This window comes from Canis lupus, assembly GCF_048164855.1.
Source record: "Canis lupus baileyi chromosome Y unlocalized genomic scaffold, mCanLup2.hap1 SUPER_Y_unloc_5, whole genome shotgun sequence".
In the NCBI taxonomy this organism is placed as follows: domain Eukaryota; kingdom Metazoa; phylum Chordata; class Mammalia; order Carnivora; family Canidae; genus Canis; species Canis lupus.
Genome location: NW_027326473.1, coordinates 480055 through 500438, shown reverse-complemented (window position 1 = coordinate 500438; position 20384 = coordinate 480055). Strand labels below are relative to the sequence as shown.

The window sequence follows — 20384 nt, the reverse complement described above, 5'->3', positions numbered from 1 at the left end:
CTTTTGAGGTGAGGTTTTCCTTCTAGTCATTTTGCTCAGTGCAGAGTGGCCAAAAGCAAGTTGTATTGGGAAAAGGAGAAAAAGAGAGGAGAGAAAGAAGGAAAGAAAAGAGAAAGAGAAAAAAAAAGGGAAGAAAGAAAACGGAAAAAAAAAAAAAGAAAAAGAGAAAGAAAAAGAAAGGAGAAAAAAAAGGGGGTGGGGGAAGGAAACAAATCAAAAAGCAAAACAAAACAAAACAAAAAAAAAAAAAGAAAAGAAGAACCACCGGGGAGTATCTTCTGATTCTGTGTACTTTAAGTCCCTTGGCTTCTCCTGGTAGTTGTCAGTCTAGCTGGTGTTCTGGGGGAGGGGCCTGTTGTGCTGATTTTCAGGTGTTAGCAGTTGGGGGAGCTGCTGTGCCCCTGCCTGGTGCAGGGCTCAGTGGGGGTTGTTTACCCCGTGAGGCCGCAGGAGGAACAGCCCCAGTGGCGGGGCCAGCTCTGGAAACCTGGATTCAGCTCCGGCAGGAACTCCGTCTGCAGGGCCTGGAGGCTCCGGGGCGGGGCCGCTGATCTGCTCAGCTCGGGGCAGGAGCATCCTTGCTGTCCTGGGCCCTCCCGGCCTCTGCCTGTCCCGGGGAGGCGGGATCCTGGGCTGTGTCCCGGCGCCCTGTGCTCCGGCGCCTGCGCTGTTGGATTCGCGCTCCCGGGCCGCGCAACCCCCTCCGCGGAGCTGCCGCCCGAGCCCCTCCGAGCTGCCCTGGAACCGCGCAGCCCCCTCCGCACGGAGCCTCTTCCTCTGCCCGAGCCCCTCCGAGCTGCTCCCGGGGCCGCGCAGCCCCCTCCGCGGAGCCGCCGCCCGAGCCCCTCCGAGCTGCTCCGGGTCCCGCTGTGCGCGCTGCAGCCCTTAGGGAGCTCGGCGCACTCTCCTGGGCGCGCAGTTGCTCTGTTAGTGTCCCCGGGAGCCCGAGGGCATCCCCGCCCTCCTGGGTCCTGCTCCACCTCCCCGCGAGCCCCTTTCCTCCCGGGAAGGTCGGTGCAGCTCCTGCGTCTCCGGGACGGGGCTCTCCTGTCCTGGGGACACTCGCCCCGGCCTCAGCCCGGCTCCTCGCGGGGCCCCTCCCCCTTGGAGGCCTTTGTTTCTTTATTTCTTTTTCCCCGTCTTCCTACCTTGATAGAAGCGCGAACTCTTCTCACTGTTGCATTCCAGGTGGTCTCTCTTTAATTCTCAGGCCGAATTCATAGATTTTCAGGATGATTGGAAGGTTTTCTAGGTAATTTGGTGGAGACAGGTGATTTGGAGACCCTACTCCTCCGCCATCTTGCTCCTCCCCCCTATCTCAAACTTTTTATTCCTGGAAATGACTACTGTTCCCAGTCCTTTGGCATGCCTTTTTATTTATTTTTTTTCCCCCAAACCGTTACTTGAGTTTAGGCTGGAAGAGCTTATTTATTTATCTTTGAATGTTCTGGGGAACTTTGTATAATATTCCATACTGATAGAGTCCTGGATTAGTTACTCTGGGAGGCCTGAATTGAGTCCAGACAAGTACAGTTTCTTGGGAACCAGATATTCATATTGAAACCATAAACAGTGATGCACAAGATTTTTTTTGTGTGTGTGCAGGAAATTGGATAGAATATAGTAAGGTAAAATACTGCATACTTAATTTATGTTGCCTTTACACTGGTTAATCAGTTGGTTTATGAGAACCTTCGAACATCTCTCAGGATTTTGGTAAGGGATAATTCTGATACTTCTGTAAGGTTTCTCAGTGTTTATTTCAGGGAGCTGGGCTCTCAGAGTTCCCGATCTATGGTATTCCTCAATGTCACCTATAATTGTTTTAAAATATTTTACAGAATGTGGAACTGCTTTCACTAATAAACTTCAAGGAATGTTTAAAGACATGGAGCTTTCCAAAGATATCATGATTCAGTTAAAACAGGTATTTAATTAATTTCATTTTGAATGCAGGTTATATCTTTAGTGAGTAATTTATCATTAATTTATCAAGTTGTTTTTATTTTTTTATTTTTTTATTTTTATTTTTTTTAAAGATTTTATTTATTTATTTATTTATTTATTTATTCATGAAAGACTGAGAGACAGAGAGAGAGAGAGCCAGAGACACAGGCAGAGGGAGAAGCAGGCTCCATGCCCCGGGAGCCCGATGTGGGATTCGATCCCGGGTCTCCAGGATCGCGCCCTGGGCCAAAGGCAGGCGCCAAACCGCTGCGCCACCCAGGGATCCCCTATCAAGTTGTTTTTAGTAATGAATTTCTATTACAGAGTTATAACCATGTATGGGTTTTTAAATTTTTATTTCATTGCATTTTTCTATTTTTACAGTATATGCAGAACCAAAATATACCAGGAAACATTGAATTGACTGTGAGTATTCTGACGACAAGTTTTTGGCCAACCTATATCCCTAAGGAGATCCAGTTACCCCCAGAGGTAAGAAATTTGTTGTTTATGACTATAAATATATCCCATAGCAGATAAGTTTTAATGTAACCTTTTAGGTCTCTGTGCCATTTGTATGTTAATGTAAATATCACTTTAATGTTGCCCATTTTGAAAGGTATTTGTTCAGGTTTTAGAATGGAGGGCAACCAGATTAAACAGTTCAGTATTCAAGAAATTTAATAGTTTAGTTTGTTGTTATTATGTAGTCAGATGAGATTCTAAATCTATCATCCTGGCTTCCTTCTGCTTTCAGGCTGTGGTTTTTACTGGTATTGGCTTATATTTTCTTTACAATGTTTTAATATAACTATTTATTCATGTATCATGTAAATATATGATGGAAAAAGGATTCAGCACATCATTGTTCTACTCATTTCATTTAGTAATCATGGAAATTCGTGTCCAGGTACCACCAATTTTCAGCATGCAGCTTTGGTTTTAGCTTTCTCTTCTCTGCTAAATCAATTACCCATCATCTTTTTAATGGTCCCTTTTATTAATGTTGGCAACTCAGTTGCTATTATCTTTACTTTCTTTCTACATGGATTTATTTTTCATAATTATATTACCGTGTTTGTCATTTTCCTTAGGAGCATATGTAAGCTATTGAACACATATAAACTAGAAGAAAATAACAGTGGTTTGTTTTCTACTTTCAGAGCTCTCATTTTTCTCACTCAGTCCTTTCCCTAAAAGTCTCTTACATAGTCCTGTGTGAGGTGGTGATATACAATTTTAATATAATACTCTAGGGCTGCCACTGGGATGTTAGCTGGCATAAGTTTCAATAATGATGCTTTACTTCTTTCCTCCAGATGGAAAGACTTCAGGAAAATTTCAGAAATTTCTACTTAAGCAAACACAGTGGCCGGAAACTTCAGTGGCAGTCAACTCTTGGACACTGTGTTCTTAAAGCTGAATTTAAAAAGGTAAGCAAGTTATTTTTAAGGATAGCATTTTACTTTTACTTTTAGTTTTCTCTTTTTTTAATTTTTTTTATTTATGATAGTCACAGAGAGACAGAGAGAGGCAGAGACATAGGCAGAGGGAGAAGCAAGAAGCAGGCTCTATGCACCAGGAGCCCGACGTGGGATTTGATCCCGGGTCTCCAGGATCGCACCCTGGGCCAAAGGCAGGCACTAAACCGCTGCGCCACCCAGGGATCCCTACTTTCACTTTTAAATAATAGTTTTATCTTGATAAAGAATATTTTTAATACATATTTTCCTTATGAAGGAAGGAAGTTTTTATTTAATGATGAAGTGTTTGAACTTTGAATATGCTGATAGATGCATCATTTTTGTACAAATCAGTTTTTAAAACATTACTTATTTAAACATTACTTTTAAAAGATTAATTTAAATTTACTTTTTGTCTACTCTTGGATTTCTGTGATATCAAACCACACTCTTTGCTCTCTGATGATTCAAAATCACTATCAGTAATTATCAGAACCCTGGCCATTTACCACTCTGACCTCAAAAGCCTGATGGAAGCTTGCACTTAATCAGCGCAGTGTGAAATTGAGTCTGACATAGTTGGGTGTGGAGTGTTTTATTGAAATTATTAGGCTTAAAGGAAAAAAATAAGACCAGCATCAAAGCTCCCTGGATTGTGTAGCACATTAACTTTCTGATGTAATGACATAAATGAAGGAAAGAAGAAAAATGTTGACCGAGCTCCGAGAGATCATTTCTTGATGCCTGGGACTTAGGAATTGATTTGGGACAAAATAGGCAATTAATTGCCTAGTGTGTTTAATGCCATTCATTGCGTGAACTTCTGAGGTAATGACACAGCAATTGGCTGGCTCTCTTTCCTTATCAGTATCTTTAACTCTTGTCCGGGTGGTAGGTTGAAAATTGGGTCCCCAAGATAATATCTTACTATTCTTAGGAACTGTAACATTTCTTTATATGAAAAAAAAAAAAGGTCTTTGCAGATGTGATGAAAGACCTTGAGATAAAGTCTTAATCCGTAACCCAGAAAGTCATCCTGGATTATCTGACTGGGCCCTAAATGCCATAACAAAGGTTACATACAAACTCACACACACACAATTCTCCCTCACCCCCTTCCCAAGACACACACACATGCCTGTGCGTGCACACACACACACACACACACACAAAGGAGAAAGTGAGACAGAGAGAGGAAAGGTATTGTGAAAATGGCTGGAGGATACTGTAAACTCCCTGAAGAGAGTATAACCCTGCCACACATCGATTCTTACCCAGTGATACTCATGTGAATTCCGGACCTTCAGAACTGTGATAGAATATATACTGGTTTCACTTTGCGCCACTGTTTGTGGTAAGTCTTATAGCAGCCACAAGAAGTTTATATATCTTCCAAAGCACTTCACTGTGTGACACTTTTTTTCTTTTCATAGAAGCCCCAGGCATTGACAATCCATAGATAAATATCTCCAACATGTTTCTCTCTACCTTCAAAGAAGACTGAATCTATTCCTTAAGTGTATAAATTGAGTATGGTGGCTCATTGATCAAAGTATTAAGAGATGATAAGAGAGATTTTGTCTTAATTCTGTCTCTGCCAGTTTGGGAAAGGCCATGCTGAAAAGCGATAACTCACATTTGATTTGAACAGAGGAAAATGTAAACCATGTTTACATTTCACGAGTGATAATAGTTAGACCCTTAAGGTTCTCAGGGTAATATAAGATACACTTGATTTCCCAAGGTAAAGTTGGACCTAGATGATGCAAATTCTCAGGTTACATCTGAATATTTAATATTACTGAAAGAACTTACATAAGAGGATGAATAATTACAACTAATTTTTACATGATATGTATGAATGCATTATTATCCTTGCTCTTAAATACCTATGGGAAACTCAGTGTATGCCTGATCACAAGTAAAATACTACAGAAATGTGATTAAAAATGACAAACTTAATCATACTTCTTTCACTTCAGGAAGCCTGAAAAGATAAAGAATTTGCCTCCAACCATTTTGTCTTCTATCATGATGCAAACATACAATTAGTTTTACTAATTTTTACTAATTTTACTGATATTAGAGATTACTAATGTGCAATTTTCACTTCATTTTACCTTTCTGGATTCATCATGAGCATCTATATTAATTAATAAATGAAAAGTTAAATTTTAATTGCTTTCTATGGTGACTCTTCTTAACAGTTTAAAGTCCTTCACTTAGGAAAGAAAAAAACCCTAATTATTAGTGACACTAACATTTGTAATACAATTGGAAAAGGGAGTCAAGAAATACTGTGATATTTTCCTGAATTATTCTATATGTTGATAATACCAGATTGAGTTAGATAGGACCAGTCTTCTTGCTGGTTGGACTCTCATTATTTGAGAAATTATAATATTTTCATAACACTTTTTTTCATTAAAATGATTTGAAATTAAACTATACATGCATTCTCTTCAATCCAGCAGTGTAATATTTAAAGATAAATTGAACAGAAATCATAAAGTCTCCCTTGATCAGCACCTCCCACCAAACTGATACATTTATTATTCTTGATAATGTTCCATTGACACATCATTATCTTCCAAAGTCTATATATTGTATTAGTGTTTAAGGTTGATATGTTGCAGCTTACAGGTTTGGAAAGTGTATTATGACATGTATTACTACACTGAGTAATTTCAAGCTGTAAAAATTCTGCATCCCACCTGAATGCGACACGTATTTTTTTTTAAGATATTATTTATTTATTCATGAGAGACACAGAGAGAGAGAGGCAGAGACACAGGCAGAGGCGGAAGCAGGCTCCATGCAGGGAGCCTGATGTGGGACTCAATCCCGGAACTCCTGGATCATGCCCTGGGCAGAAGGCAGGCAACCACTGAGCCACCCAGGGATTTCACGACATCTATTTTAAATTAAAAAGTCTGCAAGTACATATTTTCAGAAGTGTTACTTGTTTCCCAGTAAAAATTTTAAGACCTTTCTTGTTTTTTGTTTTGTTTTGTTTTTGTTATTCAGCAAATTATACACAATGGATTCTTTACTAGGGAAATACCTTCCATTATTGTGGAGCATTTTTCGTCATATAGTAATGATGTAAAAAAAATAAGCTCTGCTTAATTACTGTGTAAGTTCACATTATCATAACCAAATTTGAGGACTATATTAGGGATAATTTAATTATTTTCAGGTGTATTCATGAATAGACCCATACTTTTTTCAAAGTTTCATCCCAGAATGAACAAAGGTTGGGATAAAAGGGAACTAGTGCAGCATTTGCTGGAATTAATAATTAGTATCTCACTCTCCCTGGAAGCTATTTACCTGCATTCAGGATAATATGAATAACTATAGGTATTAAAAAGTTATGACTATATTCTGCCTTTTTAATACATTGAAAGGAAATAACAACTGTCTTGAAAACTAGATGATGCATTTGTACATGGGGAAAACCAATAAAAGCACAGAAATAAAACATACAAAAACAGAAATGTAATATTTAGCAGTGAATGCAAATTATAAAGTCATAATCAGTTATAATCTTGATAATGTAATCACCATATCTGTTACTTTCCAGCAATAAATATGTTTATTCATTTTCAGTACATACTTATTTAGCTGTGTAACTTTTCATTTAGAATTAAATCATTTTTATTGAGAGTGGTCTCCAAATTGTTTAAGATTCCGATGCCACAAAAGCTGGATCTACTCCTGTTAATGGACCAAAGTCTAAACTTCATAGGAAGACATTTAGAGGACAGGCTGTAATTAGAGAATGGGGAAGAACAGGGAAGACTGAGGTAATTGATAAGAAGTAGATGGCTTGAAGTTGGAGGAATGGAGCTGAGTTTGAAACAGGAAAAAAAATAAAATTGGTGGGAAAAATGGAGAAAATAAAAATATGGTAAACCTGCAGTTGAAATCATTTAGTTAAGATTAAATTCTAACCTCTGCTGTTCAGCTAAATGTTGGCTGTATGCTTCTCATTTGTGGCCTTCATTATGTTGAGGTATGTTATTTTGTAACTACTTGTTTGAGAGTTTTTGTCATGAATTCACGTGAATTATTTTCAAGTGCTTTTTCTGCAACTATTGAGATGATCATGTGATTTGTATCTTTCATTCTGTTGGTGTAATATATCACATAGCTTTGCATATGTTGACTCACCTTTGTATCACAGGGATGAATCCCTTTGGGTCATGGTAGAAGATCTTTTTAAGGTTCTGTTAAATTCACTTACCCAGTATTTAAGTTGAGAATTTTTGCACATGTATTCAAGGGATCTTGCTGTTTTCTAATAGCGTCTTTATCTGCCTTATTATGAGTGTAATAATGTTCGCCTACTGAAATGAACCTGGTACTGTTTCCTCATCTTAGTTATTTATAAGAGTTTGAGAAGAGTTGGTGTTATTTTTTAAGTAGTTTACCCCTTATGAAGTTAGGGTCTGTATTTTTCTTTGTATAGGATTTTGATTTACCTGTTCGATCTCTTTGCTACTAATTGCTGTGTTCAAGTTTTTTATTTTTTTATGTTTCTGTGATGGTAAGTTATGTATTTCTAGAAATTCAGTTATTTTTTCTAGGTCATCTAATGTTTTGGTGTATAGTAGTCTTATGAATCTTTGAATTTCTTTCGTTTCTGTGGTAGTCTCGTCTTTATAATTTTTTGTCATCTCTCTTGATGAGTCTGTAAAGGTTTGCAAATTTCTTCTTTTCAAAGAACCAACTTTTAGTTTTGTTAATGTTCTTTCTCTGTTCTCTTTCATGTATTTCTGCTCTGATACGAGGTCTCTCCTCCTACTAATTTGTACTTAGTTTTTGCTTTTCTAGTTACTACTTGATATAAATTAGGTGAATTTGAGGTAATACAATAAATGTAGATATTTATTGCTGTAAAAATAATCCCTTTAACCACTGCTTTTGCTACAACTCATCAGTTTTATTTCCCTTATCATTTGTCTCAAGTAAGTATATTTATAAGATCTTTGATCCATTATTGTGTCGTGTAACTTCCATATATTTGCAAGTTTTCCTTTTGTTACTGATTTCTGATTTCTTACTATTGTGGTCAGAAAATAGACCTGATATAATTTCTATCTTCCTGCTTTTTAAAATTATTTAAATGGCATATATGATCTGTCCTAAAAAAGGCTCTATGTGTCCTTGAGTCTGTAGTATTTTTCAGCTCTCCCTACTAATTGATTTTGCATCTGGATGAACGGTCTGTTCTTGAGAATAGTGTATGGAAAGTCCTTACTGTTAACTTGTCACTTTTTAATTTATTTCTCCTTTTAGTTCTATTACTATTGCTTTATATATTAAGTGCCCCAATGTTGACAGCATATATATTTATGTATTTAAAGTTTCTGTCAAATACATATGTTGACAGCATATGTATTTAAAATTTCTGTATTCTTTTTCGATTGCCCTTTCATTATATAATCACCTTTCTTTGTCCATTCTTGGCCTTATCTATATTTTGTCTAATTTCTGTTAATTGTTAATTAATTGGCTATTAATATAAACTAGGTAAAACCTTTCACCTCCTCCTGTACATTCTGTGAAAGCTAAAATGCAGTTTTTGATATGCACCATATCATTGGATCTTACTTTTTCATTTTTTTTATTACTATATAGATCGCTCTCTCCTGCTTGCAAAGTTTTGGTGAGAATTCTGCTCATATTCTTGTGAGTCCCACTTCTGTATATGATGAGCAAATTTTCTTTTGTTGCTTTCAAAATTCTTTTTGTTTACACATTTGATAATTTCATTGTAATGAGTCTACTCCTTAAAAGTTTAACCTATTTGGAGTCTCTTGGGGCTCATGAGTCTGGACATACATTTCTTCCGCCTATTTTAGGAAGTTTTCAGTCCTTATTACTTTAAATATATCTTCTGTCACATTGTCTTTCTCCTCTTTTTGTAGGATTCTCATAATCCCAGAAGTTCACTGATTCTTTATTCTGTATAATGAGATAGCTATTGAATAAGCTCTAAACTGAATTATTCACTCAGTGTGTTCTTCCACTGTAGAATTTTTGTCTTAGTCATTTCTGTATCTTTGTTGAAATTATTTTCATGCATTGTTTTCTTAAATTCCCCTTAGTTGTCTTTCATTATTTGTAGTTCACTAAATTTTGTTAAGAGGATTGTTCTGAATTATTTGTCAGTTCATATTCATTTTTTGACATAATTTTTGGTGCTGTGTTAGTATACTTTGACAGTGTACTGTTCACGTGAATCTTTGATTCCTTGAGTTATCTGTATATTTGAGTAGGCAGTTCTTTCTAAAGCCTTTACAGGTTTGTTTTGGCAGAAAAACACCTTCACTAAGGAAGCTCAGCTAGGGGTACTAAATAGGCCAGCTGTTAGCACTCATGAGCATATGGGAATTAGTTTTGAGATATTAGTTGGGCACTTATGCTCTCAGACTGATGGGAATATATATTAGCATAGCATTGTGGAAAACATGAGATCATATAGCATTTGATTTTCTGTTACTTACTTCGCTTAGCCTCATGCCTTCCGTCCATCATCATTGTCAGAAAGGGTAGAATTTTCTTTTCTTATTGATAAATATACCATTGTATCTATGTATAATTAATGTATATAAAAACTGTATACCTACATAAACCTATTTAATCTGTGTATCTATTTAATCTAATCTGTCTCATTTTCTTACACATTTTTATGTTCATATATACTTAGGTTGTTTCCAAGTCATGGCTGTTGTAAATAGTGCTGCAAAGAACATGAAGGTGCACAGATTTCTTTTACGTAGTGATTTCCTTTCTTTCAAATAGAAACCCAGAAGTGGAATTGTTGGATTATATAATATATTGTTCTAGGGACTCCGAGATCGCTCAGTGGTTGAGCTTCTGCCTTCAGCTCAGGGTGTGATCCTGGAGTCCTGGGATCGGGTCCCAAATTGGGTTCCCTGCATGGAGCCTGCATCTCTCTCTACCTGTGTTTCTACCTCTTTCTCTGTCTCTCATGAATAAATAAATAAAATCTTAAAAATATATGTATATAATGGTTCTATTGTTATTTTCATGATGAACTTCCATCTTTGTTTGTTTACAGTTTCCCTAGTGATTATTGATTTTGAACATGTTTTCATGTAGTTTTCGGCCATTTGAGTATCTTTTTTGGAAAAACTGATTATTGACACCCTTTGCCTGTTTTTAATGAGCTTTTATTTTGGCTTTTCTTAAATTGAGTAGTATAAATATTTTATGTATTTGGATATTACCCTTTATCAGATAAATGGTTTGCAAATATGTCCTTCCATTCTGTAGGATGCCTTTCATTTTGTTGAAATGAACAATGAATAAATTTCTTGTATTTCTTTTCCTTTGCAGAGAATTGCTATTATGACAGTCCCATTTGCTTATTTGCTGTTGTTTTGTTGTTGTTGTTGTTGTTGTTGTTGCCGCTGCTGCTACTGTTGGTATCATATCCAAAAAGTTGTCAAGACCAGTGTCAAAGGGGTTTTTCTTCCCCCCATGCTCAAAGGTTTAACATTAAGTATTTAATTGATTTCAGTTAAATGTTTAGAAGGAGTACAGCGTTGTAATTTTCATAATTACTATCAGTGAATGGTAACTGAAAGAAGTAATTGGGAAATTATTTAGCCAGAGTTATGTGAATATGAATAAGTCACGAATAGATAATTAACGTATATTTTCCTGTTATTTTTTTAAATATCTATCTAGTGTGTTCTGAGGGTTGAGATGGAAAGTGTGTTTTATCTATTGGTGGAAACGGTAAATTCTATTATTTTCTAGTAATATTCACCTACTTTTAGCTCTATTTTGTTTCCACAGGACTTATTTTTCAAATTAATACTTTAATACAACAAATGTAGACCATCTTATGTAACTAAAGTCCTACCTGAGTCATCAATAACATGTTATTGTTCTATAAATTAATACAATATTGCTTCTAATAGGGCAAAAAAGAACTTCAGGTGACTCTTTTCCAAACATTGGTGCTTTTGATGTTTAATGAAGGAGATCATTTCAGCTTAGAAGAAATTAAGATGGCTACTGGATTAGGTAACTTTTTTTTAATTTTAAAATTTTATTTAATTTTATTAATCATTAATTTTATTTAATTAATAAAATTATTAATTATTAATAAATTTATTATTTATTATAAATTAATAAAATTATTAATAAAATATTAATTTTTATTAATTTTATTTAATTTTAAAATTTTATTTAAAATTTTTTTGTATATATTTTTTATTGGAGTCTGACTTCCCAATATTATAACACCCACTGCTCATCCTGTCAAGTGCCCATCTCAGTGCCCATCACCCAGTCACCCTAACCCCCCCTCCCACCTCCCTTTCCACCACCCCTTGTTCATTTCCCAGAGTTAGGTGTTGCTCATGTTCTGTCACTGTCACTGATATTTTTACTCATTTTCTCTCCTTTCCCCTTAATTCCCTTTCACTATTTTTTATATTCCCCAAATGAATAAGACCATATAATGTTTGTCCTTCTCCAATGGACTTATTCCAATGGACTTATTCACTCAGCATTATACCCTCCAGTTCTAACTACATTGAAGCAAATGGTGGGTATTTGTCATTTCTAATGGCTAAATAATATTCAATTGTATACATATACCACATCTTTTTTTATAATAAATTTATTTTTTATTGGTGTTCAATTTGCCAGCATACAAAATAACACCCGTCAAGTGCCCCCTCAGTGCTCGTCACCCATTCACCCTCAGTGCCCGTCACCCATTCACCCTCAGTGCCCGTCACCCATTCACCCTCAGTGCTCATCCCGTCAAGTGCCCCCCTCAGTGCCCGTCACCCATTCACCCCCACCCCCAACCATCCTCCACTTCCACCACCCCTAGTTCGTTTCCCAGAGTTAGGAGTCTTTATGTTCTGTCTCCCTTTCTGATATTTCCCACACATTTCGTCTCCCTTCCCTTGTATTCCTTTTCACTATTTTTTAATAATAAATTTATTTTTTATTGGTGTTTAATTTACCAACATACAGAATAACACCCAGTGCTCATCCCATCAAGTGCCCCCCTCAGTGCCCTTCGCCCATTCACTCCCACCCCCTTCCACCACCCCTAGTTCGTATTCCAGAGTTAGGAGTCTTTATGTTCTCCCTTTCTGATATTTCCTACCCATTTCTTCTCCCTTCCCTTATATTCCCTTTCACTATTATTTATATTCCCCAAATGAATGAGAACATGCAGTGTTTGTCCTTCTCCAATTGACTTACTTCACTCAGCATAATACCCTCCAGTTCCATCCACATTGAAGCAAATGGTACGTATTTGCCATTTCTAATGGCTGAGTAATATTCCATTGTATACATAAACCACATCTTTTTTTTATTATTTATGATAGTTACACACACAGAGAGAGAGGCAGAGACACAGGCAGAGGGAGAAGCAGGCTCCATGCACCAGGAGCCTGACGTGGGATTCGATCCGAGGTCTCCAGGATCGCGCCCTGGGCCAAAGGCAGGCGCCAAACCGCTGCGCCACCCAGGGATCCCCACATCTTCTTTATCCATTCATCTTTCGATGGACACCGAGGCTCCTTCCACAGTTTGGCTATTGTGGACATTGCTGCTAGAAACATCGGGGTGCAGGTGTCCCGGCGTTTCATTGCATCTGTATCTTTGGGGTAAATCCCCAACAGTGCAATTGCTGGGTTTAAGGGCAGGTCTGTTTTTAACTCTTTGAGGAACCTCCACACAGTTTTCCAGAGTGGCTGCACCAGGTCACATTCCCACCAACAGTGTAAGAGGGCTCTCCTTTCTCCGCATCCTCTCCAACATTTGTGGTTTCCTGCCTTGTTAATTTTCCCCATTCTCACTGGTGTGAGGTGGTATCTCATTGTGGTTTGATTTGTATTTCCCTGATGAAAGTGATGCAGAGCATTTTCTCATGTGCATGTTGGCCATGTCTGTGTCTTCCTCTGTGAGATTTCTGTTCATGTCTTTTGCCCGTTTCATGATTGGGTTGTTTATTTCTATGGTGTTGAGTTTAAGAAATTCTTTATAGATCTTGGAAACTAGCCCTTTATCTGATATGTCATTTGCAAATATCTTCTCCCATTCCGTAGATCGTCTTTTAGTTTTGTTGACTATATCCTTTGCTGTGCCAAAGCTTCTTATCTTGATGAAGTCCCAATAGTTCATTTTTGCTTTTGTTTCTTTTGCCTTTGTGGATGTATCTTGCAAGAAGTTAAGAAGTTCCTGTGGCTGAGTTCATAAAGGGTGTTGCCTGTGTTCTCCCTAGGATTTTGATGGAATCTTGACTCACATTTAGATCTTTCATCCATTTTGAGTTGATCTTTGTGTATGGAGCAAGAGAGTGGTCTAGTTTCATTCTTCTGCATGTGGATGTCTGATTTTCCCAGCACCATTTATTGAAGAGACTGTCTTTCTTCCAATGGATAGTCTTTCCTCCTTTGTCGAATATTAGGTGACCATAAAGTTCAGGGTCCACTTCTGGGTTCTCTGTTCTGTTCCATTGATCTATGTGTCTGTTTTTGTGCCAGTACTACAGTGTCTTGATGACCACAGCTTTGTAGTACAACCTGAAATCTGGCATTGTGATGCCCCCAGATATGGTTTTCTTTTTACCACATCTTCTTTATCCATTCATCTTTGGATGGACACTGAGGCTCCTTCCACAGTTTGGCTACCACCACACCAGTGAGAATGGTGAAAATTAACAAGACAGGAAACAACAAATGTTGGAGAGGATTTGGAGAAAGTGGAACCCTCCTGCAATGTTGGTGGGAGTGTGAACTGGTGCAGCCACTCTGGAAAACTATGTGGAGGTTTCTCAAAGAGTTAAAAATAGAACTACCCTGTGACCCAGCAATTACACAGCTGGGGATTTACCCCAAAGATGCAGTGAAACGGCAGGACACCTGCACCCCAATGTTTGTAACAGCAATGTCCACAATGGACTAAGTAAGTTTTGATTATAATTGTTAAGTGTGTGATATAAAAAATTCTAAACATTTTTTTTCTCATTCAGAGGATAGAGAACTAAGAAGAACTCTACAGTCATTAGCTTGTGGCAGAGCTAGAGTTCTCATCAAAAACCCCAAGGGCAAGGATGTGGAAGATGGTGACAGATTTTTTTGTAATGAGGAATTCAACCACAAACTCTTCAAGATAAAGATCAATCAAATCCAGGAGAAAGAAACGGTATTTTTTTTCCTCTTTATCTTAATGTCTCTTTTTAATTTTCTGACACCTTTTATAAGTCTTTTGTTTTTGGATCAGCAGTAATTCTACAGCACATTTTTTTTTATTGTGGTAAAAACATGTAAAATTTGCCATCCTTACCGTTTTGAAGTGTAAAGTAGTGTTAATACATCTACACTGTGGTGCATTGTGTCCAGAACTTCTTCATTTTAAATAACAACAAAAAAAAACTGTCTTCTGTAGCAGTACTCAACTTTTCTTCTTAACCACCAGCCTTGGTAAACAATAGCTTTACTTACTTTTTTATTTTCTATGAATGTGACTAATTTTGGTAACTTGTATAAGTAGGGGACCACACAGACTGTGTCTTTTTGTGACTGGCCTAATTCGCTTAGCATAATGTCCTAAAATTTCATACATGGAATATGTGATAGCATGTAACAAGATTTATTCCTATTTATAGCAAATGTTCCATTTTATGAATATGTCACATTCTATTTATCCATCTATTTTCATGGTCCTTTGAATACTGTTGCTGTGAATGTGAATGTACAGTGTATACAACTATCTTTAGAGATAACTATCTCAAAACTATCTACTATCTACTATCTTTTTGAGACTCTCCTTCAATTCTTTGTCCATAGGATCCTACACAACTGGATCCTACAGTGGATCTATTCTCATTTATTTTGAGGAATCACTATACTATTTTCCATAGGACTTGCAAGCTTTATAAAAGATTACCACCAGTGCACAAGGGTTTTAGTTTCTGTATATATTTTGCAAGACTTATTTTCTGCATTTATTATTATTATTATTATTATTATTATTATTATTACAGACTTTCTACTAGGAAGAAGTGATATCTCCTGATCCTTTTGATTTGCATTCTGTAGATTGATAATATTGACCACTTTTTGTAAAGTTTAAATCTAAGTTAACATACAGTACAGTGCCGTATTGGTTTCAGGAGTAGAGCTGATTCATCCCATACATACAACACACAGTATTCACAAGCACCCTCTTCTTCTTCTTTTTAGTGTTTTTAAAGATTTTATTTAATTGAGAAAGAGAGACAGAGAGTATACCCACACCACTCAGGGGAGAGGCAGAGGGACAAGCAGACTGCCAATTGATTAGGGGATGCCCCATGAGGGCTCAATCCCAGGACCCTGAGATCATGACTTGAGCTGATGTCAGACACATAATTGACTGAGCCACCCACGTGCCCACAAGTGTCCTCTTTAATAATAATGTCCCATTTAGCCCATCCCCCACTAACCTCCATCAATACTGTTTGTTTTCTGTAGTTAAGGATATCTTTCGGTGTTTTTCTCTCCCCCTCTCATTCCCATATATTCATTTGTTTTCTTTCTTTCATTTTTTTAAAGATTTATTTATTTATTCATGAGAGACACACACACAGAGAGGGAGAGGCAGAGATGTAGGCAGAGGGAGACTTAAATACAACATATGAGTGAGATAATATGGTATTTATTTGACTATATGACTGACTTATATTGCTTAGCATAATATACTTGAGCTCCATCCACATCCTCACAGATCACAAGATTTTATTTATTTTTTAATAGTGAAGTAATATTGCATTGTGTATCTGACATATCTTCTTTATCCATTCCTCACCTGATGGACACATTTAGATTCTCTCCATAGCTTGGATATGTTGATAACGCTGCTATAAACATCAGGGTGCCTGTAACTCTTCAAATATATTTTATTTATTTTTTGGGTAAATACCTAAGAGTGCAATTGCTGTCTTTGGGTATTTCTATTTTTAACTTTCAGTGGAATTTCCACACCCTGCAAGAATGATTGCACCAGTTTGCATTCTTACCAACAGTGCACCAGTGTTTTCCCTTTCTCATGCATGCTAATCAACATCTGTTGTGTCTTGTGTTGTTTATTTGAGCCATTCTGAGTGCTGTGGGGTGATATCTCATCACAATTTTGACTTGTATTTATTTGAGAATGCGAGATGTTGACCATCTTTTCATGTGCTTGTTGGCATCTGGATGTCTTATTTGGAAAAGTGTCCATTCATATCTTCTGCTGATTTCTTAACTGGACTATTTGGTTTTTTTGGGTGTTGAGTTTGACAAATTCCTTCAGATTTTGGATATTAGCCCTTTGTCAGATATATCATTTGCAAATATCTCCTCTCATTCCATTAATTGTTGTGTTGATTGATTCCTTCACCGTGCAGAAGTGTTTTACTCTGAAGACCCAGTAGTTCATTTTTGCTTTTATTTCCCTTTCCTCAGCATATGTCGATTTTTATAATAAATTTATTTTTTATTGGTGTTCAATTTGCCAACATACAGAATAACACCCAGTGCTCATCATCAAGTGCCCCCCTCAGTGCCCGCCACCCAGTTACCCTCACCCCCTGCCCCCCTCCCCTTCCACCACCCCTAGTTCATATCCCAGAGTTAGGAGTCTTCATGTTCTGTCTTCCTTTCTGACATTTCCTACCCATTTCTTCTCCCTTCCCCTCTATTCCCTTTCACTATTATTTATATTCCCCAAATGAATGAGAACATATAATGTTTGTTCTTCTCCGATTGACTTATTTCACTCAGCATAATACCCTCCAGTTATATCCACGTCAAAGCAAATGGTGGGTGTTTGTCATTTCTAATGGCTGAGTAATATTCCATTGTATACATAAACCACATCTTCTTTATCCATTCATCTTTCGATGGACACCGAGGCTCCTTCCACAGTTTGGCTATTGTGGACATTTCAGCATATATCTGATAAGTTGCTACAGCTAGTGTAAGTTGCTACAGCTTGTGTTCTCCTCTGGGATTTAGATGGTTTCCTGTCTTACCTTATGGTCTTTCATCCATTTTGATTTTGTTGTGCTATTCTTCTGAGTTTTCTCAACACTATTTGTTGAAGAGACTGTGTTTTCTCTATTAGATATTCTTTTTGCCTTGTTGAAATTTAGTTGTCCACAGAGCTATAGGTTCACTTCTGGGTTTTCTGTTATGTTGCATGGATCTATGTGTCTGGGTTTCTGCGAGTATCATACATTCTTGATGATGACAGCTTGGTAATACAGCTTGGTATCCAGAATCATGATACCTCCAATTTTATTTTTTTTTTCAGGATTCCTTTGGCCATTTGGGGTGTTTTGTAGCTTCATAAATATTTGGTGCTTTTTTTATTCTACGTCTGTGAAAAATGCTTGTAGAATTTTGGTATGCATTGAATGTGTAGATTGCTCTCGGTAGTATAGACATTTTAACAGTGTTTGTTCTTCCAGTCCATTAGCATAGACAGCATACTTTTCCATTTCTTTATGCCTCCACAGTTTCTTTCATAAATGCTTATAGTTATCAGAGTACAGATTGTTTACTTCTGTAGTTAGGTCTTTATTCTAGGTATTTTTTTTCCTCTTGGTGAAATTGCAAATGGGATAGATTTCCTTAATCTTTTCCACTGCTTTATTATTGCTTGATTTTGTATCTGCAACTTTGCAGAACTTAAATATTTTAGCAGTTTTTTTGGTGAAGTCTTTTTGGGTATTTACAGAGTATCATGTCATCTGAAAACAGTGACTTGCTGATTTGGAAGCACTTTATTTCTTTATTTCTTGTTTTCTGAGTGCTGAAGCTAAGACTATGGCAATTTAACCTATGTTAAATTGTAATGGTGAGAGTGGACATTCTAGTCATCTTCCTAAATGCAGAGGGAAAATTATCATTTTATACTCATTGAGGAAGACACTAGCTGTGGGTCTTTTGTCATATGGACTTTATGATGTTGAGTTATGTTCTATCTATCCCTACATTGTTGAGGGGTTTTGGTATTTTTAAAGATTTTATTTATTTATTTATTTATTTATTTATTTATTTATTTATTTATTTATTTATGATAGACATAGAGAGAGCAGGCAAAGACACAGGCAGAGGGAGAAGCAGGCTCCATTACAGGAGCCCAACGCGAGACTTGATCCCGGGACTCCAGGATTGCGCCCTGGGCCAAAGGCAAGTGCGAAACTACTGAGCCACCCAGTGATCCCCAGGTTTTGGTATTTTTAATCAAGAATAGATGCTGTAAGATATTTACAGAACTTTACCCTTTCGTCTTTTAACGGGATGGTCCTTAACCTCCACATGTTTTAAATCCTTCCAAACTTTTTGTTGTGATTTAATTCTAATTTCAAAGCATTATGGTCTGAAAGTATGCAGGGGATCATTCCAATCTTTTGGTATTGGTTAAGACCTGATTTGTGACCCAGTATTTGGTCTATTCTGGAGCAAGTTCCATTTGCACTTTAGAATGTGTATTCACTTGTGTTTGGGTGTAAAATTCTGTAAATACCTGTGAAATCCATCTGGTCCACTGTATCATTTAAAGCTCTCGTTTCTTTGGAGATGTACTTAGAAGACCTGTCAATTGTAGAAAGCACTACATTGAAGTCACCAAGTATAAGTGTATTATTATCAAAGTATGTCTTCCCTTTGATTTTCTTAAATTTATTTTTTATTGTTGTTCAATTTGCCAAACATAAAGAATAACACCCAGTGCTCATCCCATCAAGTGCCCCCCCCTCATGCCCGTCACCCAATCATCCCACCCCACACCCACCTCCCTTTCTACTACCCCTTGTTTGTTTCCCAGAGTTAGAAGTCTCTCATGTTGTCTCCCTTTCTGATATTTCCCACTCATTTTTTCTCCTTTCCCCTTTATTCCCACTATCTTTTTTATATTCCCCAAATGAATGAGACCATGTAATGTTTGTCCTTCTCTGATTGACTTATTTCACTTAACATAATACCCTCCAGTTCCATCCACGTCAAAAAAAATGGTGGGTATTTGTTGTTTCTAATGGCTGAGTAATATTCCATTGTACACATAGACTACATCTTCTTTATCCATTCATCTTTTGATGGACACCGAGGCTCATTCCACAGTTTGGCTATTGTGGACATTGCTGCTAGAAACGTCGGGGTGCAGGTGCCTCCGCATTTCACTGCATTTGTATCTTTGGGGTAAATCCCCAACAGTGCAATTGCTGGGTCATAGGGCAGATCTGTTTTTCACTCTTTGAGGAACCTCCACTCAGTTTTCCAAAGTGGCTGCACCAGTTCACATTCCCACCAACAGTGTAAGAGCATTCCCTTAATCCTCATCCTCTTAAACATTTGTGGTTTCCTGCCTTGTTCATTTTCCCCGTTCTCACTGGTGTGAGTTGGTATCTTATTGTGCTTTTGATTTGTATTTCCCTGATGGCAGGTGATGCAAAGCATTTACTCATGTGCATGTTGCCTATGTCTGTGTCTTCCTCTGTGAGATTTCTGTTCCTGTCTTTTCCCCATTTCATGATTGGATTGTTTGTTTTCGGGGGGTTGAGTTTAATATGCTCTTTATAGATGTTTGATAGTAGCACTTTAACTGATACGTCATTTGCAAATATCTTCTCCCATTCTGTAGGTAGTCTTTTAATATTGTGGACTGTTTCTATGACTTTGCAAAACTTTCTTATCTTGATGAAGTCCCAATAGTTCATTATTGCATTTGTTTCTCTTGCCTTCATGGTAGTATCTTGCAAGAAGTTACTGTGGCCAAGTTCAAAAAGGGTGTTGCCTGTGTTCTTCTCTAGGATTTTGATGGAATCTTGTCTCACATTTAGATCTTTCATCCATTTTGAGTTTATCTATGTGTATGGTGAAAGAGAGTGGTCTAGTTTCATTCTTCTGTATGTAGACGTCCAATTTTCCCAGCACC

At 37.1% G+C, this 20384-nt stretch overlaps 1 protein-coding gene across 6 annotated transcripts in view; it reads left to right on the top strand.

Annotated features, from left to right (window-relative positions):
* LOC140629711 (cullin-4B-like) overlaps nt 1–20384 on the top strand; it is a 108358-nt gene that overhangs the window by 68788 nt on the left and 19186 nt on the right. For all 6 annotated transcript variants that reach the window (XM_072819283.1, XM_072819285.1, XM_072819284.1 and 3 more), the window contains 5 exons: nt 1842–1927; nt 2332–2439; nt 3267–3380; nt 11372–11477; nt 14455–14627. In XM_072819283.1, coding sequence (XP_072675384.1) covers nt 1842–1927; nt 2332–2439; nt 3267–3380; nt 11372–11477; nt 14455–14627 — 587 coding nt within the window. The remainder of the gene's footprint in view (nt 1–1841; nt 1928–2331; nt 2440–3266; nt 3381–11371; nt 11478–14454; nt 14628–20384) is intronic.